This window comes from Chenopodium quinoa, unplaced genomic scaffold (genome assembly GCF_001683475.1).
Source record: "Chenopodium quinoa cultivar QQ74 unplaced genomic scaffold, ASM168347v1, whole genome shotgun sequence".
Lineage (NCBI taxonomy): Eukaryota > Viridiplantae > Streptophyta > Magnoliopsida > Caryophyllales > Amaranthaceae > Chenopodium > Chenopodium quinoa.
This window is the reverse complement of record NW_018742951.1, coordinates 5006506-5028912: the sequence shown is the minus strand read 5'-3', so window position 1 is coordinate 5028912 and position 22407 is coordinate 5006506. Positions and strand designations below refer to the sequence as shown.

At 40.2% G+C, this 22407-nt stretch overlaps 1 protein-coding gene across 1 annotated transcript; it reads left to right on the top strand.

Annotated features, from left to right (window-relative positions):
* The first annotated feature begins 11696 nt into the window (after positions 1-11696).
* On the top strand, positions 11697-21993 carry LOC110728553 (calcyclin-binding protein-like). The gene is made up of 5 exons (XM_021908195.1): positions 11697-11981; positions 20018-20161; positions 20413-20652; positions 21375-21434; positions 21610-21993. The coding sequence occupies exons 1-5, from the start codon at positions 11871-11873 to the stop codon at positions 21712-21714; spliced, it is 660 nt and encodes a 219-aa protein (XP_021763887.1). The 5' UTR covers positions 11697-11870; the 3' UTR covers positions 21715-21993.
* Positions 21994-22407: the final 414 nt, after the last annotated feature.

Below are 22407 nucleotides of genomic sequence, written 5' to 3'. Positions count from 1 at the left end.
CGCTTCCGATCGGTAATATTAAGTTTAATTAATATTACAGCTTAATCTTAACTGAACCCTTCGGGTCGAACCCAATCGAACAACCGATCCGAGACGACGAATTAATCCGAAGGATTTAATGAGTCGACGAAGTTTTACGAATACAGACGTTGGATATCGAGCCTAGGGCGTCGAGGCCGAACGTCGCAAAATCACAAGCAACAAGTATGAGCGTAGCCGTAGCGTTGCACTGGCCAAGCCATGTGGACTGCTAGGCTAGGCTAGCTCATCGCAAGCCTAGGCGCACCATGTGTGTGCTAGGCGCACCATGGTGTGCTAGGCGAGGCATGAGTGCTAGGCGCACTAGGCTGCCCATCGCAGCACCATGTGCGTGTGTGCATGCCTTCGCATGGCACAGCAACACCGCAACATGTGTGGCTGGATGCCTAGGCGCCATCACAGACCACACGCACCAAGCACAGCCATCGCAATGTTGGGCACTTGCGCCTGTGCATGTGCGTGTGTGTCTCGCACCATCGCAACTGCAGCCTCAAACAGCAGCACCATGCCAGGCGTCCTTGCGTGTGTGCGTGTGCGTAGGCACCATCGCAGACCACGCACCAAGCACAGCACACCTATGCGTGTGCATATGCGTGTGCGAGTGCTAGTGCATGCTGGCCTGGCTGTGCGTAGGCATGCGAAGGGTGTGCGAGTGCCTGGGAGTGCTAAGGGCCAGCGCTAGTGCAGCAGCTAGCAGCGCCTAGCACTAGCACGTAGCATCAGCGCCAGCATCACCCAGCGCCAGCACGCATAGCCTGGCTGGGGATGCAAGGCTGCTGGCTAGTGCTAGCTGGCAGCGCTAGCTGGCATGCTAGCTGGCTGCCAGCCCAGCAGCCCCCTATGCAGGTTTTGTGAGGGTGGGGACCAAGGCTTGGGAAAAGCCTTGGGGAGCAAGGCAATGGTCCCCCCCACCTCTTCTTGGTCCTCACTTAACTCTCTCTCTCCCTTTGACACTTGTTGCATTGTGATTGATTTGATTATTAATTTAATTTCGAATTAAATTAATTATCAATTTTATTCATTCTCCCACATTGGTTAGGAAATGAAAATCAAGGGTTCATTTCCCTATAAATACCAAGAGTTGGGTATTTGGGAAAGGACACACTTGAGTAGAATTGAAAAGGCAACTCTTGATTTGAGTAAACCTTGAATTCGTAAAACTCTTAGTTTTATTTGTCCGGGCCTCGACTAACCTTCGAGGCTTAGGACGCTCGGGTCGGTTTCGAGGTTACGATCCCGTCGGAGGCCTCGTATTTTTGGGGTTCAAGTAAGAGCTCATTGTTGAGCGAAGCACGCGTCAAAGGTATAATCTTTTATCCTTTCTTGTGTTTTAATTATGTTTTGCTCTTTAATTGCATTTATTATGGGGGCGGGTCTTGGCGGGTTTCATTCCGCGTAGTGTGGGTCACTACGAAACCCTACACTGGTATCAGAGCCACGCTCCTTTTAATTTTTACAATTATTTATTAATTAAGGTGTTTTAAAGTAAGATTTAAATTCTGGTATTGCTTTTCTAATTATATTAGAAGCTCGTTTTAATTAATTTTAAAACTCGTATTTTTATCGATTTGGCTGTCGAACCCAGATTTTGGCTCAAAAATAGTATTTTTGGGTGGAATCGACATTCTAAAACAGATTCAACCTTATTTGAGAACTGTCTAGAAGCCAAATTCGAACCAGAAACCCATGTTTTTGGGGTTTTTTTCGTTTTTTCAATGAAAATTTTAAATCTTTTTAAGCCTTGATTAATGCAAGCATTACAAGGTTAGATTAAATGCATTATTGCATCCCTAATCTACTGCCATTTTAATTATCCTTAAGCATAATTATGGAGTTTTAATTAGTGCTTGAGTTGATATGATATTTGTCATACAAACTTGATTTTTCACAATTATGCAAATAAATTGCATTAATGTGTGAATGTTTGATGTGAATGTGCAATTTTAGTTCCCAAGTATGTTAAAGATCTAATCTTTAAAAGTTTAAATGATTGAAACTCTAACCCTAAATTCCATATTGAACAAAGTTTGGATTTTTCATTTTGGTTGATTAAAATCCATGAAGTTCAAATACTGCTACTGGTGCGTGTGTGGCGTAGGCTGCTGGCAAGCTTGTGCTGCTGCTGGCAGCGAGGCAGCAAGCCCCAGCCAGCCAGCCCACTGCTGCCTAGCAGCCATGGTGCGCAATGCATCATGCTTGGTTGTGGCTAGTTTGCTTAATTTTTGAGCTATGTAATTTTGTGAAAATTTTGTCGTTTTAAATAATTTATGTAATTATTTTAAACGAGGTTAGACCTCGGTTTTTCTGGCTTTTGCAAAATTTTGATTTTTGACAAATTATGGGTTAAGCCAACTTAATTAATCGGATTGATTAAGTATGGATGCGGAATTTAGTGGGAGCTTATTTGATTACTTGAGCAACTTGCTTTTAGAAATAATGGATTAAACAACTTTGACTAGTTTTAATTAGGCGCGTTAATCGGATTAACCACCTAAGTTAGTTACTAGTTTTGTGTGTTTAATTGTGTATTTCGTAATATGCATGGGTCATTCACAAATAGTGAATGGGTGAATGAAAAATTGTTTTCAAAACAGGTTATTGAAAAAGGCAACTAGTAGGGCCCGACTAGGATAGAAAATACGGACTGCGTTCCGTTATGTATTTTTGTAAATCTAAATACGATCTGCGAACCGTTAAGTATTTTTGTACTTTAGATTAATCTCAGTCGTACTAGCTAGTTATTTCATTTTGGCAAAGATGTCTCAAGACGGCGTTTCGATGAAGACGAGCCAAGATGAAGACCCTTGAAGATTTGAAGATTTCAAGGGGTCATGCTAGTTGCCAAATGCATCAATTTATGCTTTATATATATTATTGTTATATATGAATGTTAGATGCATGTCTAGGATTTCATATGTTGCGACGATTAGTTAAGTTCACTTAAATCAACCAATATAGAAACCCTAGGTCCCTTAATAATATTGAGCTAAAATTTGCCGTTCCAAGAACAACACTTACCGAACTAATGCGCGTATGTGATGGGCTACGCCAAAGAGAGGCATAACTACTTCCCTAGGAACGTAAGGTATACTAGGTATACAAGTTGTCTTGGTTAAGCTCAACGATATCATTAAGGAGTCCTTCGATGTCGTGGCAAAAGAGATAAAATGTCAACAATGCATTAGATGCGACATTTTATCAAACCGAGAGTAGCTTAGAGCTATTGGCAATTGGATTGCTTACCTTAAGATATTTAATGATTAAGAAAAGCCAAAGCATGCTTAACCATTTCTTGATCTTTGGGATCTTGGAATCATTTTATTCTCGCCTAAAAGGGACAATTTTATTAATGCGTGGATAAAATGCTCAATAAGATTGAAAATTTGCATGAACGCTCTTAAATTTCAAACTTATTGGATTATGAATGGTTTTTCATTTCAAATTCTTTCAATTGTAGAACAATGTCTGCAAGTAACTCAAACAACAACCAAATGTACCCGGAACTCCCCGAAAAGTTGGTCTTTTCCTTAAACTTGGTCAACTTCAAGGAATGGGAGAAGGAACTCAGGAAAACTCTCCGGAATTGTTCCTTGGAGTACACTCTTGATACTCCCATTCCAAGCTTCTTCGCCAAGGGGATCATGACCGATGAGGCTCATGAAGAATGGTCTTCCAATTGCAAAAAGGTCTCACGACTTATGGCAAATTCCATCCCGGAAGATTGGAAGGAAAGCCTTTCCTCCTACCTTCCGAACATGTTCCTCAAAGCACTTGAGGACGTTGTCAATGTAAGAGTCACCAAGAGTGACAATGGCAACTTTGATGGACTCGTGTTTGACTTGACTAGGTCACTCTCAAACATGAGGATAAAGCCACCAAACGTGGGATGTCTTGCTAAGGAAAGGCATAGGCTTTGGACCAAGGTCTACAATGCCAAATTGAGACCCGGCATGCCCCTCCGACCCCATGTGGCAAGAATGACTAGGCTCTTCAAGCACATGGAACTCCTCGGAATTCCATTAGAAGATGGAATGGCTGGTCATATTTTGCTTGCTTCACTCCACTCGGGCTATGATGCACTTAGAGTGCATATAGCTGTAGGAAAGGAGACACGCTCCTTAATGGAGGTGGTGCAACTACTCAGCCGAGCCACCGCATGTGAAATGACCGAGAGGCCCTTAAGAGCAAGGAGAAGGGAGTTCAAGAAGGTCAAGGCAAAGATGCGTTGCTTCTATTGTGGTGGGCAAGGCCACTACAAGAGAGAATGCAAGCTCTTTCGGGAAGAGGAGGAGAGGAATGGAGCATCTGCCTCAGGTATCTTCCTAAACACTTGTGAATTAAGCTTATCATAGGTATTAGATACCAAGTATGACTCACTTTATGTTGCCTTTTCAAGGACCAAGTGAGAAGCTTATCAAGTGTTGGTGCAAGGACAAGTAAACGACGAAGATGGTTTTTCGGTCGTGCTTGCATGCACTATTTTGTCTATGACATGTAATTAAACTAATCCTAGTTTTCATCATGCTTTTGAACATACTATGATCTATGGTGTTGGACACCTAGTTATTTTGAATGTAAGACTTTGACAATAGTTGTTTCAAAATTGTCTTGCAAATATATGTTCAATGAAATTGTATGTTTTTACATATGATTAGACAAAAGTTTATACCGCTTCTTAAACTAAGACCACTAAGAATTCAACTTCGTTAACAAACATTAGTAGATATGGCTATATCTACTTAATGTCGAATAAATCTGAATCTTTTGAGAAATTCAAAGAATTTTAGAAAGAATTTGAAAATCAACTTGGCAAGAAAATTAAAGCACTTCGATCAGATCGAGGTGGCGAATATTTGAGCCATGAATTCGATGATCACTTGAAAGAAAATGGTATTCTTTTAGAGTTGACACCTCCCGGAACTCCTCAATGGAACGGAGTGTCCGAACGGAGGAATCGAACCTTGTTAGACATGGTTCGATCAATGATGGGTCTTAGTGAACTTCTTATCTCTTTCTGGGGACATGCGCTACAAACCGCGACACTAACACTGAACCGAGCTCCGTCAAAAGCTGTTGAAAAGACTCCATATAAATTATGGACTAAGAAACCTCCTAGGTTGTCTTTTCTCAAGATTTGGGGATGCGAAGCATATGTCAAACGATTAATTTCGGATAAACTTCACCCCAAATCGGATAAGTGTTTCTTTGTGGGATATCCAAAAGAAACCAAAGGGTATTACTTCTACAATAAATCCGAGAACAAAGTGTTTGTTGCTCGTGATGGTGTCTTTTGGAGAAGGAACACCTTTCCAAAATGACAAGTGGGAAGAAAATCGAACTCGATGAAGTTCGAGAGGACGAGCAACAATGTCAACCTGATAAAACTGACAATATAAGTGCTTTGGAAGCAGCTGAGAAGATTGGTCAGAATCAAACAGACAATGTAAATGCTCAACCCATTACCCTTCGTAGGTCACAACGGCAAAGATCTCAACCAGACAAATACCTTGGTATTGTCTTAACCGATGATCAAGACATCCTAGTTATGGATGGAGATGAGCCAACGACATACAAGCAAGCTATGACGAGCCCCGACTCTGCTAAATGGCAAGAGGCCATGAAATCCGAGATGGACTCCATGTCTGAAAATCAAGTCTGGGACTTGGTGAATTTGCACGAGGGTTACATACCCATTGGTTGCAAATGGATCTTCATATTGAAGACGGACAAGGATGGAAATGTATCGATATACAAGGCTAGACTGGTGGCAAAAGGTTATAGACAAGTCCACGGGATTGACTATGATGAACTTTTTCACCGGTTGCAATGCTAAAGTCTGTCCAGATTATTCTAGCGATTGCTGCATATTACGATTATGAAATATGGCAGATGGATGTCAAAACCGCCTTCCTAAATGGGATTTTGGAAGAAACTGTGTACATGACACAGCCAGAAGGTTTTGTCGATCCGAGCAACGCTGGAAAGGTTTGCAAGCTTAAGAAGTCCATTTATGGACTAAAGCAAGCCAGCAGGAGTTGGAATCTGCGATTTGATGAAGCCATCAGCAAGTTTGGTTTTATTAAGAATCCAGATGAATCTTGTGTATACAAGAAGGTCAGTGGGAGTGACATCACATTCCTAGTCCTATATGTCGATGACATACTGCTCATTGGAAACAGCACAAAATTACTGGAGTCCGTAAAGGGCTGGTTCGGAAAGTGCTTTTTAATGAAGGACTTAGGAGTGGCACAGTACATATTGGGCATCAAGATCTACAGGGATAGATCTAAGAGGATGATTGGATTGAGCCATAGTACTTACATTGATAAAGTATTGGCACGATTCAACATGGAGAATACCAAGAGAGGGCATCTACCCATGTCCCATGGCGTAACTCTCAGCAAGAAATAGTGTCCACAGACACCTGTTGAGCAAGAGAGAATGGATCATATTCCATATGCTTCGCTAATTGGGTCGATCATGTATGCCATGATATGTACCAGGCCAGATGTATCGTATGCCTTGAGTGCTACGAGTCGATACCAATCAAACCCTAGGAGAGGCGCATTGGACTGCGGCCAAGAATATCCTGAAGTACCTGAAAAGGAACAAGGATAAATTCCTGGTTTATGGTGGCCATAAAGACCTGGTTATTGAAGGTTACACCGACGCTAGCTTCCAGACTGATAGAGACGACTTAAAGTCACAGTCAGGATACATATTCTGTCTAAATGGAGGAGCGTTTAGCTGGAAGAGTGCCAAGCAGAGCACAACTGCAGACTCTACAACTGAAGCCGAATACTTGGCTGCTTCAGAAGCTGCTAAGGAGGCTGTTTGGATTTGCAAGTTCATCAGTGAACTTGGTGTTGTACCCTCCATCAAGGGTCCAATAGATCTCTACTGTGACAACAATGGAGCTATCGCTCAGGCTAGAGAGCCAAGAGAGCACCAGAAGGTCAAACATGTCCAAAGGCGATTTCACATGATAAGGGAATGGAAATCCGAAGGTGAAATCAGAATTTGCAAGATCGGCATGGATGATAATGTGGCCGATCCTTTGACTAAACCTCTGCCTCAAGTGAAACACAACAAATACGTTGAGGCAATGGGAATCAAGCACATCGGAGACTGGCTTTGAAATTCCCTATACATGTGTTTTAATTAAACTAGATGTTTTAATGTAAGACACTGTATTGAAACCATTCATTAATGGAGTAATTAATTTTGTGCAAAATTATCATTCACTCCATTACTATTTAATTGTGGTTTAAAATTAAATAATGAGTCCATTCGATTTATGGAAATATTCAAAACAGGGTATCAAGACCATATCTTGGATAAAGAAACACCTGTTAAGTGAACATTGAATATTTAAATCGAAAGTTATCCCTAATCAAGGTCATCTAAATGATGGACGATTGATAACCACCAGAGATTAGTGTGTAGTATGATTTACAACACCGTTTCTTGTGCTGCAAGGACATGATGGTCATAAATCATTTGCACAAGTGCCAGTTTGGAACTGCACTGTATCGACCTATGAGAGTACTTTAAGAGATTCAAAATTGTTATAAGTACATTTCTCATTATAGCTATCGGAACTCGTTTCCTCGACCATGAGTATTGTGAAGTTTTCTTGTTTGAGTACTAGTCTCTTTGATGTTGCTTAACGTTTGTCGTAACTGGGGATCATAACGGGAACACTCAGGAGATTAGGTCCTCTTATTAAGAGAAACTTACAGTACAAGACTGGGAATGTCCCCCTATCAACAATAGGGAATATGTCTTTGTTGTTTATAAGGCCGCTCGAAGAGCGAGACTGTGAAAATGCATGGCCGTGCTCAGATGGATTTTAGAAATTATCTGCTTATTGACAGTTGAACTCGGAGATCGAGAAACACTTCTGAACGTAGTAAGGATGACGATGAATCTTACTTTATAGTTCACGAAGAGACATTAAATTAAGTGACATAGGAAATGGGCTATACACTGTATGCACACTTGTCCGGAAGGACAAGTGGGAGATTGAAAGGAATGGTGTCCTTCCAACAAGTGTATTATTCTGATAGAGGGTTCAGAATTATTACAGAGCTAATTCTTCAGTAAGGTCAAGTGATCGGAATGCCTAAGTGGAGGCCGCTTTCGATCGGTAATATTAAGTTTAATTAATATTACAGCTTAATCTTAACTGAACCCTTCGGGTCGAACCCAATCGAACAACCGATCCGAGACGACGAATTAATCCGAAGGATTTAATGAGTCGACGGAGTTTTACGAATACAGACGTCGAATATCGAGCCTAGGGCGTCGAGGCCGAGCGTCGCAAAATCACAAGCAACAAGTATGAGCGTAGCCGTAGCGTCGCACTGGCCTAGCCATGTGGACTGCTAGGCTAGGCTAGCTCATCGCAAGCCTAGGCGCACCATGTGTGTGCTAGGCGCACCATGGTGTGCTAGGCGAGGCATGAGTGCTAGGCGCACTAGGCTGCCCATCGCAGCACCATGTGCGTGTGTGCGTGCCTTCGCATGGCACAGCAGCACCGCAACATGTGTGGCTGGATGCCTAGGCGCCATCGCAGACCACACGCACCAAGCACAGCCATCGCAATGCTGGGCACTTGCGCCTGTGCATGTGCGTGTGTGTCTCGCACCATCGCAACAGCAGCCTCGCACAGCAGCACCATGCCAGGCATCCTTGCGTGTGTGCGTGTGCGTAGGCACCATCGCAGACCATGCACCAAGCACAGCACACCTATGCGTGTGCATATGCGTGTGCGAGTGCTAGTGCATGCTGGCCTGGCTGTGCGTAGGCATGCGAAGGGTGTGCGAGTGCCTGGGAGTGCTAAGGGTCAGCGCCAGTGCAGCAGCTAGCAGCGCCTAGCACTAGCACGTAGCATCAGCGCCAGCATCACCCAGCGCCAGCACGCATAGCCTGGCTGGGGATGCAAGGCTGCTGGCTGGTGCTAGCTGGCAGCGCTAGCTGGCATGCTAGCTGGCTGCTAGCCCAGCAGCCCCCTATGCCGGTTTTGTGAGGGTGGGGACCAAGGCATGGGCAAAGCCTTGGGGAGCAAGGCAATGGTCCCCCCCACCTCTTTTTGGTCCTCACTTAACTCTCTCTCTCCCCTTGACACTTGTTGCATTGTGATTGATTTGATTATTAATTTAATTTGGAATTAAATTAATTATCAATTTTATTCATTCTCCCACATTGGTTGGGAAATGAAAATCAAGGGTTCATTTCCCTATAAATACCAAGAGTTGGGTATTTAGGAAAGGTCACACTTGAGTAGAATTGAAAAGGCAACTCTTGATTTGAGTAAACCTTGAATTCGTAAAACTCTTAGTTTTATTTGTCTAGGCCTCGACTAACCTTCGAGGCTTAGGACGCTCGGGTCGGGTTCGAGGGTACGATCCCGTCGGAGGTCTCGTATTTTCGGGGTTCAAGTAAGAGCTCATTGTTGAGCGAAGCACGTGTCAAAGGTATAATCTTTTATCCTTTCTTGTGTTTTAATTAATGTTTGCTTGTTAATTGCATTTATTATGGGGGCGGGTCTTGGCGGGTTTCATTCCGCGTAGTGTGGGTCACTACGAAACCCTACAATAAGGTTATGTTTAGTTCACCTTATTATATATCTTTGCATATCTAATTTGATATGAAGTTATTCTGTCATCACCTTATTAATCTTTGCTTATCAACCAAATACTCTGAAGTAATTTTTTTTTTTTAAACAAATCACCTCATTAATAAAAAGTCATCGGGAATTTACAAATGAAATGTAAATTAATAAATACATAAAATTGAATCAAATTAGGGTTCCTTCATTAAAACTACGATCGTTGAAAAAATCTTGCACTGTGGTACATCTCTCGCACACATCGCTGGAATATACAGCCTTTCGGAGAGACAGTCTAACCATTTGTTGTAGCCGTAAGGATGATTTTCATCTGATTCGCTTGAACGCATTTGAAAACTTGACAACCATTGCGATTCCGAACAAATATTTACCAGCGAACTTACAATAGGGCAAAAGATGATTACCTTTTTGATAAACCCTACCACACAAACAACTCTAAACATAAACAAACAACTAAACTAACAAAAACTAACGACTCCACCATAGGGAGACGGACGAATATCTACACTACTCGTGTAGATTTATTGAAACCTAAATTGCAAAACTAAAGAAAATTAAGGGAAAAGGGTCGAAAATAGTCTAATTTCCGAAGAAATTAGACTATTTTCGGCCTAAACGACCAATATTTTGAAGAAACCCTAGAAGAGAGGAGGAGAGGAAAGGCGAGAGATTTTTAGCCTATGTGAATGTATACTCTGAAGTACTTGATAAGATGTGATCTGATTATTTGATTTGGCTAAACTTTGACATTCTGTAAGTGTTAATATATAAGAATAAAAATCAAATGATTTCTTATGTAATTCGTATTCATATATACACTTTAATTTTCATAATTTTTTATTACGTTATTAATAACATTTAGCAACAAAAAATAAGCTTATAATTCTGGATTTTTTAATAGAAAAATTGACTGAAATAATCCCAACTTTGCTCAATTCGCTCAAAATAATCCCAACTTTTGATTATTTTTTAATAATCCGAACTTTAATATGAATTTTCTTTTAATGGCCCGAAGTGATCAGAAACCGGGTGAATTGGTAAATTTTAAAAAATAAAAATAAAAATTAACTTACACGTGTCACCACGTGATTGGTCAAAAATACTAATTAATACTTAAAAAAATTATTAGTTACTAAACAAAACTTAACTAAGTAAATATAACTATGTTTCAAAAAAAAAAGTAAATATAACTAATTATTTAAAAAATAATTAAAAAAAAACCACCAAATAATTTTTTTTAAAAAAAATCACCACCACTAGCCACCCCCCTGCCCTCCGCCCCCACTGCGCTGCGTGCACAGACCCACCCTTTCCCCTCGCCGGCGCTTCCCCTTCCCCTACCCTTGCGTCGCCCCTAATGCTAGGGTTTCGAAGGTGGGGGAGGGGCGGTTGGAGGCTTTAGGCGGTGAGGGGAGGGGTTTTTAGGGATTTTTCGGGGGAGGGAAAGGGGGTTTCGTGGTGGTGCTTTGGTAGTTTAGAGGCGAAGCAGGGGTAGGGGGAGGGAAGCGCCGACGCGGGGAAGGAGGTGGGTCTGGGCACGGCGCAATGGGGGCGGGGATCAGAATGGGGGAGAGTTGGACGGTGGTGGTGGGGGCAGGGAGGGTGGTTGGGCTGGTGGGTTTTTTAGTTAATTATTTAAAAAAAAAAAATTAATTTAATATTTTTTATTTTTTTGCTAATTACACGCCGACACGTGTCAGGTAACTTTTTATAACAAATTAAATAATCGGTTGGGAGTCCTTCGGACCGTTTGAAAAATTAAATTAAAGTTCGGTTTATTAAAGGGGATTCTAAAGTTGAGATTATTTTGAACAAATGAGCCAAAATTTAGATTATTACTATTTATTTTTCCTTGTTTAATAATGTGAACGATGTGTTCACGTAATCCTTATTTGTTTGACAATAGACTAATGGACTAATGCTTAATGGCTACTGGCTACTGGCTCGACCCTTGAGCCTTGACCACCTAAGCAGTAAATGAAGTAGTGCAACACGTATACACCAAAATCCAATATTGTATCATTTTCTTAAGAATCCTCTAGAAGAACCTACACTCTAAACTTCAAACTAAAGGCTCTCCTAGAAATTTCTTCACTATTCTCTACTCTACTCTACTCATCAATCATCATCTTCTAAATTCAATCAATTTTCTCATTTCAAATTAACCCTGAATTTTTGAGAGAAGAATCAAGCAAAAATGGCGGATGATTTTTCACTGGACTTGGAAGAGCTTCGCAACCTGCAATCCATTGCTAAGAGACCTCGCGTTATTTCTCTCATTTCCTCTGAAATTCACAACTTAGAAAAGGTTCTTCTTTACCTTTTTTTTAACAAATTTCCGATGTTTATATGTTATTTGAAGTAAATTTTGATTTCTAGGGTTATTGTGTTTGAATTTATGAATTTTTTTTTTTGAAAGAAAATGAATAATTGTTTGTGTCTGAATTTTGTGTTCGAAATTTCAATTTCAAATTTTCATATATTTTTTCCTGATTTGCTGTTTATGTGTATTTAAGATACAATTGCATTGATATTTGTTTTCAGTTTTCAACGATGAATGCAATTCAAGCTCAGTTTAATTTTCAAGTTTAAATGTGATTTAACAGTTATGGAATCAATTCTTGCTTTTGAGGAAATCAAGAAAATGATTGTGAACTTGTCTATGCTTTTGTTCATATATTAAGATTTGTTATTGATATAATATTCAATTTTTAGTTTGTATAGATGAACAGTTTAAATGCCTTGTTACTGATTTGAAGTACTGCTAAATTTGAATGGTCAATTATAAATGATTAGTTTAGATTGTTTACCTAATGGTTAAGAACTTGTTACTATATTCTAATCTGACCAGTCAAGAACTATTAACATTCATTTACTTATTACTATATTTCTCTAATTGCATATTGATAATTTTTTGATGATTATATATTGTGCAGTGTGCACATTGATCTGAATATCAAGATCCCACATATTAATGTTTTTTCTTATACATCATTGTAAACTTGCGGTTAAAGTTTAGTCAGACTATATTAAGCATATCAGATTAGAAAATACAAAAATAGACCACACCACACTGGCCTTAATAAATTTAGACATGAACACCTTATTGCGGCTTTTGTCAACCAATCAATCAAAGCCTTAATCCCATAAGTGGGGTCGGCTAACATGAACCAAATTTGCTTATTCCGTGTAGTCATCAACATAAATCTTCCTCCCCCATCCCTTACGATCCAATGCTTCATCGTCATGTAAATCCGTACACTTCATATTCTTCCTAACTCCTTCCAACCAAGTCATTTTCGGTCTCCCTCTCCCTCGTTTAACCCCTCCATGGTCCCACTCTTCCACACTTCCGCACCGGTGCACCCTCGAGTCTCCGTCTTACATGCCCAAACCAACGCAGGTGATTTTCCCTTAGTTTATCTGCAATGCCTGCCACACCTACTTTCTTGGTATAACTTCATTTCTGATTCTATCTCTTAGAGTGTTCTCATGCATCCACCTTAACACGCGCATTTCCGTAACCTCCATCTTTTTAATGTGCTCCTTCTTAGATGCCCAACATTCTGTGCCATAGAGCATGTAAAATTTTCACTTCAACTGTAAGGGAATGCTTCGGTCACGTAACACTCTTGTGGCCGCTCTCCATTTAAGCCACCCTAACTTAATCCTGTTGGCCACGTCTTGATCAATGTCACCATCTTGTTGACTCAAGATACTTAAAATATTCACTCATGGTCAAATCCTTTCCATCCAAACTCTGCTTGTACTGGGTACCAAAACGACATACCAAATATTCAGTCTTACTCCGACTTAGCTTAAACCCTGTAGATTCCGACCTCTGCCTCCATTGCTCCATCTTGGCATTAACCCCATCTTTAGTTTCATCTACCAAAGCGATATCATCTGTGAATAACATACACCATGGAACCTCATCTTGAATTGGTCTAGTTATTTCATCTAAAACCATTACAAAAAGAAAAAGGCTTAATGCAGACCCTTGATGCAATCCTATTGTAATAGGGAAATCTTTTGTCAACCCTCTACATGTCCTCACATTTGTTGACACATCCCGATACATATCCTTAACCAGGTCCACGTATCTTCGTGGGATACCTTTCTTCAACATTGCCTACCAAAGTACCTCTCTTGGCACCTTGTCATATGCCTTTTCTAAATCAATAAATACCATATGAAGATCCTTTTTCTTTACCCTATAAAACTCCATCATTTGTCTTATCAAATAGATTGCTTCCATAATAGATCTCCCAAGCATAAAACCAAATTGGTTTTCCGAAATGCTTGTGCATGCCCTCGACCTATGTCCAATCACCCTTTCCCACAACTTCATTGTGTGGCTCATAAGCTTGATCTCTCGATAGTTAGAACAATCTTTAGCGTCTCTTTTTTTTTAATAGATCGGCACCAAGTCTAGGAGGATAAGTAATCCGCCTTTTCATCCTTCCTCATTTTCATTCTACGATGGAAGGAGGTGCCTCCAATCTTGCGGGATCCTTGTAGCCCTCCATATCTTGTTGAAAAGGTTTGTTAACCAATCAATACCAATTTTACCCAAACACCTCCACACCTCTATTAGTACACCAGGGGCTTCCATTAAATAATTCATCGAAGTACCCCTTCCAGTCCTCCTCTTGTACTAGTACCATTTGGTTCTTATCTTTGACACACTTCACCATGCCAATATCCTTTCTTGCCTCTTATCTTCTCTTTGCCATCTTATAAATGATCTTTTCTTCCTCCTTGGAGTCAAACTTTTCATAAACCTCCTGATAAGCCTTTTCTTTTGCTTGGCGAACAGCTGCCTTTGCCTTACTCTTAGCCTCTTTATACGCTGCAAAGGTTTCGTCACTCCTACATTTTCCCAAGGCTTGATAGCAATCCATTTTTTGCTTAATTACTGCTTTCACCTCTTCATCCCACCACGAGGTATCTCATCTCTCTGTATCAAAGATCTTCCCCTTGATTCCCCTAAGACCTCTTTGGCCACTCTCAGGTCTTCATTCGTAACCAAGACATGTCTGGATCCACCTCTCCATCTCAATCCGCCTCCTTAATTACCTTTTCTGTAAAAACCTTAGCCTTTGCATCCCTTAGAGTACACCATCTTATTCTTGGCTCCTCTTGTCTTCCTTTTCTCTTCGCCTTCTCTTTTAAATGAATAGTCATTACCAAGAGCCGGTGTTGGGTGACCACACTCTCTCCTAGGATGACCTTGCAGTTTAAGCAACTTTGCATCTTCGTGCTCCTTGTGAGTAGGAAGTTTATTTGTGTAGCATTTGCTCCACTCCGAAAAGTTATCAAGTGTGAATCCCGCTTCTTAAACCAAGTATTAGCCAAAGTTAAATCATATGATTTGGCAAAATCCATAATAGCTTCACCACCTGCGTCCCTCTGCCCATACCCAAAGCCTCCATGGACACTCTCATAGCCATTTCGACTTGCCCCAACGTGCCCATTTAAACACCTCCAATATAGCCATTTCGACTTGCCCCAACGTGCCCATTTAAACACCTCCAATATATATCTATGAGTGGTGGACACCCTTAACCACCTCGTCTAAATCCTCCCAAAATTGTCGTTTCTCTTCAACTTGGGGAGCATAAGCACTAATAACATTCACAATCTCCTTGCCACATAGCAATTTCACCCTTATCAACCTATCATTCTTCCGATAGACCTCGATTACCTCTTTTGACAACCTCTCATCAAGAATCACACCAACTCCGTTCCTAGTTCCACCATTCCTAGTTCTAGTTTTGAGGCTCGCTTCTTGTCCAACGTACCACACCTTATACCCCAAAAATAAGCCTCGAGCTCCTTTTCCTGTTCACCTTGTCTCTTGGAGGCACATGATATTTACGCGTCTTCTCTTCATCATTTCTACCATTTCTGTTGAATTTCCCGTAAGAGACCTCACATTCCAAGAACTAATCCGCAAACTAGAGTCCTTTTTCCTACGCTCCCTCATCCCACGTGCACTCGTACCACGCTCCCTCACTACAAGAAAACAGCTGAATTCCGACGGGTTTTCCGACGGAAACAGTCCGTCGGAAATTGTCTCTCGGAACAGCCTTTGTAGGAAATTCGACGTTTTCCGAGGGAAATTCCGTCGGAAGCCACTTTTTCGACGAAATTTCCGACGGAATACATTCTGTTGAAGCTGGTTTTGACTATAACCGAAATTCCGTCGCAAAGTTCCGACGGAATTTTCTGTCGGAGTTGAAGTGGATTCTGACGGAAAATTCCGTCGGAAGGGGAATATTGCGACGGAAAATTCCGTCGGAAGGGGAATATTGCGACGGAAATTTCCGTCGGAAACGGTATATTCCGACGGAAATTTCCGTCAGAAAATTCAATAATTAAATAAAAAAAAAACGCCGCCACCACCCCCACCACCATGACCCACCACAACCCACCACCTCACCTGACCCACCACCTACCACCTCACCTGACCCACCACCTACCACCTCACCTGACCCACCACCCACCACCTACCACCTCACCTGACCCACCACCTACCACCTTACCAGACCCACCTCCCCACCTACCACCTTAACCCCCAACCACCTGCCCCCATTGCCGAAACCACCCAAAACAACACCTCACCACCACCGAAACCCACCTCCCCACCTACCACCTTAACCCACCTCCCCACACCAAAACCCACCTCATCGAAACCACCCAAAACAACACCTCACCACCACCGAAACCCACCTCACCACCACCGAAACCCACCTAACCACTGAAACCCACCTCACCACCCAAAACAACCACCGAAAACACCAAAAAAAACATAAAAAAAATCCATAATTCACCAACATATATTTCCAAAAAATCAGAAAAATCAACAACTTAATTAAAATCAAAATTAAGAAGAAAAAAAAGAGAAACATACCTTAATTTGACAAAAAAAAAAAAACGCCGAAATTGGGTTTATAAGGTCAAATTCGACCATGAAAACTCTTGATCTAGAGTTTTCATGGTCGAATTTGACATGAAAACCTTGATTTTCATTGAAACTCTTCAAATCTTCTTGAGTTGCCAATCAAAGAAATCGAAACGAAAAAAAAGAGGGGAAGAGGAAAGAGAAACAGGGAAGAGGAGAGGAAGGAGAAAGAGGGGAAGAGGAAAGAGGAGTGGCGCCGAGGCAAGGAGAACGCCGGAAAGGAAGGAGAAAGAGGGGAAGAGGAAAGAAGAGAGGAGAGAGAAAGAGAAGGCAGGCGGGGAGAGAGAAAGAGAAATAAGGTTTGTTTAGGGTTTTTTTAGGTTTTAAAGGCTTTGTTTTTTTTTATTATTTAATTATTTTCCGACGGAATAACTTAATTTTCCGACGGAATATTCAGTCGGAAATTTCCGACGGATTTTAATTCTGTCGGAAAATTAATGTTTCGACGGAATATTCCGTCGGAAACTTCCGACGGATTTTATTTCCGTCAGAATATGCATTTTCCGACGGAAAATTCCGTCGGCATGCCCATATATTCCGATGGATTTTTATTCCGTAGGAATTCCGTCGGAAATTTATGACGGAATATAAATTCGCCGGAATTCTGACGGAATTTTGTTTCCGTCGGAAGATGTCCGTCGGAATCTGGCCTTTTTCTTGTAGTGCCTCCTGTTCCCAACTACAAGCCCTTGATCATTTGACACCACATTTGGGCAATGTGGCGCGTCGCTTTGGGGTGACGACCTAGCAACCCTTGCATACTTATCACCGCACCCGGTCTGGGAAGTGCAGCGCGTCGTTCAGTAGGGAACGCCCTAATGGCACGCCCTTGCTCATTTGACACCACACTCGGACAATGTGGCGCGTCGCTTCCGGGCGACGACCTAGCAACCCTTACATACTTATCACTACACTCGGGTCTAGGAAGTGCAGCGCGTCGCTGAGTAGGAAACGCCCCAACGAAAATATCAGTTTGGCTCGTATCATGGGATGTGACAAAGTTTTACACTGGCCTACCGAAACCCTCCTCCTTTAACCAGCGGTAAAAATCCGCTGGCGGAGTTTTATTGACGGCTTTTGCCGTTGGGAGAAATTCGTGGAGACAAGTGGAGTTGAATGAAGCACCAAAAATAAATAATCTGGTAATAAAGAATGCTTAATTTGATTGGGTACATTAAAGTGACAATAATTTCAGTTTTTAGGATATTAAAAGGCTTTAGATATAGATTTTCAATGCCACTTGTTCATTTACTATCGGTCATTCCTTCCTATAATCACTTTGCTTTTTCTACAATTTGGAATACCATATGTTACTTTTTTACGTTGCAATTTTCCTCTGACAATATAAATGTTATCAAACTTAAGTCTTATATCTGCTCTGTTAACTGAGTTTCACATAAATTATGTCGAAATCATGTAAAAAAAAAACACCTTTAATAATTTAAGTTGCAGATCAATAAGTGCTTTTCTTAAAACCAAAGTCCGAGACCACTTTGGTGGCTGACATCAGTGACATGTATTCAACTTAATCAAAGAAAGTGCCAAAGTCTGCTGGTTTAGAACACCTTGAGAATATATTTGTATATGGGAAAAAAGTATGTAGCTGTGCAAACCCAAACATTTCTATAGTAGTCAATCAATTCTTCATTTCCTTCCACTTGGTCCCTCAATTCTGTTTTTCTTGTGGAATTGGATATAGACCATGTAGTGTCACTCTGTCAGATCCTCTTTTCACAATTTTAAATGGTAGATCACTGGGTGAATTAGTGGAACAAACAATACTCCTATAGATGTTTTATTTCTTATTCACATGGACATTTTCATTAGGTTAATGAATATTATTTCCTTGGGTTTTCATTACTTGAATGCCAAGTAAGTGCTTCATGATACTAAATCTGTCATCTGTTGTGGTGGAGACTATGGAGACCGCCCCATGAAAGAACGAGCATACACCGGCTATGGATCCTACATTGGTGGGAACCATGGATATCCATGGCCATGGGATGGATGTGTGCTTTGGAAGGACCTTGGGAAATAGGTTAGTCTAACCATGACTATCTTAAGAGGACCATAGTAGTAGGGACTCCTTGACAATTAACTTAGTCATTGCAGGAAGCATGCGGTTGCTAAAAGCTTGGATCATGGATTATTTAATTGTTAAATATGTTAATTGGGCTTTATACTCCCTCCATTCTTAGAAATGTTATTCAAAGATAGATTTCTTTATTTTCATTGAAATTTGAATTAGAATTCAGTTAACATCATTATGTTGATATGGTATCATTTGGGCCTTTCTCTTATTTCGAACTGTGTGCTAATCCATGTCCACACAATAATGTATAAGAACCTAATTTTGATATTTGTATAGTGTTACAGGCTGGGCAATGTTGCTCAAACTCAAGTACCCATGTCTGACATGGGTACGTGTCAAGTGTCTGACTATTTTGTGTGAAGAATTCATGATTTTGGTCAAAAATGAAGGAACAAAGTTTCCTACTTATATCCATGATTCGACATGGATACTTGATGTAATATGAAGAATCCGAGTATGCTACAGAATTCTACATATAGAATTGAGATTTGAGAATATATTTGGCTATGAGTGCTTTCTTTCCGCTGTTGCAAGCATTGGCAAAGTATGGGCGTATGGAGTTAGAGTTGTGAACTTAGTTGCTGCTTGTGACCAATAGTTGACTGTTGAAGAGTATATTTGTTCTATCATTATCATGTATTGATTTTAGCCATTTTTTGGGTAGCTGAAGGCCAATGTGTGATTGGGCAGTATCATTCGAAAGGCCGAATTATAAGATTGCTTTTAGGGGCTATCATTATCTATTTTATGTCTTTCATCTTGATATTTTACCTTATACACAGTTTAAATGACCTTCTTGGGAAATCATGAGTACAAATCTCAAATTATCTGATAGCTAAATCATCATTTTAAGGTAATTTGCTTCATTTACTGTTGGTTATACACCCATTAGATCTATTTTCCATGGAATCATAAGAAGTAAGATTGTGTGATTTTTAGGCAAGAAGCTATGGTTTAATTCATTAATATGTAAGTACGTCAATTTGGCTATGTTTTTTCTTTTTCTTTTTTTTTTTTTAAGATGTTTTTATTTGTGAATCTTCCTTGACTTATTAATTTTCGAATAAGGTGCCTTGTTCTAATCTCAAAGAATTGAATGGGAAACTTTGACTAATGTTTTACCTTGTTTAGTCATTACAATTTGACTGATTTTTACCTTATGTTCTCATTGTTTTAATCTTATTGCTTTTTTTTGGGATGTGTTTGAGCTAAATCTGAGCAGTTTAGGTTTAGTGTATTCATCTTTGTTTTGATTCTGATTGTCTATGACATTTTTCGTGCATAGTTGTCAAAAGAAAAAGCTTCTTCTTCAGCTCCCCAGCATCCTACTCCAATTCCTGTGGTGACGACAAAGGTGCCTTACACTCCAACTCAGACTTATTCTACTCTTTCATCTTTCAGCTGGGAACAGGACAATGATAAAGTAAAGGTGAGGATCTGCACCTTGTTCTCAAGGTAGAAATTTTTTATAAACCTTATGCCACCTCATTATAGCCCATCTTTGTGCTCTTTATTTATTAGTAGTCCTAACCTAGGTCTCGTAGATGAAGAGTAATTACAAATTTTGAGTTCTGTTACACCTATTGATCTCTGACGAGTTACTTTCCATATATGACCCTCAAGTATTTGAGCCAGATCTTTCTAAATCTGGATACTGATATTCATATCTGCATCTTGCAGATACATCTGTCTCTAGAGGGAGTGCAAGAAGAAAAGATGGAGAAAAACATTAGCCCAAATTCTATTGAGTTCAAGTTTCATGATGTTCAGGGGAAAAATTATCAATTTGCCATACCCAAATTGAGTAAAGATATTGTTCCAGACCAAACCAAGGTCATAGTCAAGCCCACAAGGATAATTGTACATTTGGTCAAAGCTTCGAAAGGGAAATGGCAAGATCTGCATTACAAAGAGGACAAGGTAATTTTCTGTCACTATGATGTAAATTACTCCCTCCATCCCAAAATGTTAGGCCATAATTTTATGCTCCAAAATCATAGGCGACTTTCTAAAGTTTTGAAGCTGACTTTTGTACTGTCTCATATTAGCCTTTTGACTTGTTTAATAGACAGTATCAATTACTACTTTCGTTACATATTAGTTGCAACTTTGGAATATTTTATATCTCACAAATAATCCCCAAAGTTGCAACTAATATGTAACAGAGGTAGTATATCTTTGTAAATAATTTATATCATACGATTCATGGTATGTTGCTCCTTCCCTAACCATGTATGAATATAATTTCATTACTATGGAGTACTTTAGTAGTGGTTTTAATTTTTTAAGTGGTGATCAATATCCACGATGAACTTGAAATGCTCAGGGTGGCATGAGACTTCATACATGGATCAAAGGGTGGCATGATACTTCCCTAACCCTTTGATCGTGGATATTGATCAAAGGGTGGCATGAGACTTCCCTTGTCAAACTATAATGTAAACATATTACCATTTTCCTCATTTTATATAGCATGCCATTTGGGCTGTGAATGATATTTGTTGACTAAGAATCTCAAAGTACAATGGTGGTGAAAGTTTAAATCAATTTTATGAAAATGATTTCCAATCACATGTTAAAGTTTTAATATTTAAGTATTGTTATGTGTGGTTTTCTTATTTATTTGGTTTTGGTTAATGTAGCTGAAGCCAAATCTAGACAAGGAAAAGGATCCTATGGTTGGCATAATGGATCTGATGAAGGTATATATCTAATCTTTACATTGTTGTATATTATGGTGTTGATTAATGGGCAATCCTGCAAGCTATACTGTTGTTCTGGGCTTGATTTAGTGAGATTACAAGAATGACTTTGAATTATTTCTGAAGTTCATAGGCTTTGATATTTGCATTAACATGTACTTCCTCTATTTTGCAGAATATGTATGAGGAAGGGGATGAGGAAATGAAGAAAACCATTGCTAAAGCTTGGACTGATGCAAGATCCGGGAAGACTGCCGATTCTCTGAAGGGATACCGTTGAAGATCTGTAGGCTATCAGAAAGTGCATAGGCATCAGTTAGTGTCTGATCCATTTTTGTCACAGTATTTGGGATTCTTGCTTGCATATAGTTCTAAATTACATCCTTGGGCTCTTTGCTGTAGACATTCTCTGCTTTCTGGCTGTCTTCGACCTTGTTGGGGGGTTCAAATGGAACTGGGGTAGGGATTCTGTGTTGTATCTAGACTACTTTCATAATGCTTCTTTGCCATTTCATTCAATATGTTTGTTTGAAAGGTTTGAAACTTTGAACCTTCTTAATTGTCTCTTGCTCCTTATTCACCACATTCTACAGGTACAACTTTGCTAAATCGCCTTTGGCATGCATGCAATGGAAATAGAAAATGTTGATGCTTCATATGGCATCAACATGTACATCTGTTTCTTTACTTGCAACAAAGTGAGCTGGAACAAAATTCAAGTAAAAAATAGATTTGTAGTCAAAACGACAAATTGTTTCATGTCTACCCTGTACCATACAACCCAATGATCAACCACTATCTCCACAACATCCAGTGGTGGTTCGAAATTTCCAGGTGTTTCCGCCATAGTGAATCTAAAAAAATGGGCGTTTTAGCCCATACCGGAAAAAAAAAAAAAATAAACTTGCCTCCGGCGACGCCATCGACGACAGCCTTCCCCTTATCCCTCCTCAGGATTTCCGCGCGAAAATCA

Excerpts from the sequence above, each read along its gene's own strand:
- LOC110728553 (XM_021908195.1), top strand. The coding sequence starts at position 11,871 with ATGGCGGATGATTTTTCACTGGACTTGGAAGAGCTTCGCAACCTGCAA. Across the intron at positions 20,162-20,412 it reads AGGACAATGATAAAGTAAAG|ATACATCTGTCTCTAGAGGG; the intron begins GTGAGGATCTGC and ends TGCATCTTGCAG. Across the intron at positions 20,653-21,374 it reads TGCATTACAAAGAGGACAAG|CTGAAGCCAAATCTAGACAA; the intron begins GTAATTTTCTGT and ends TGGTTAATGTAG.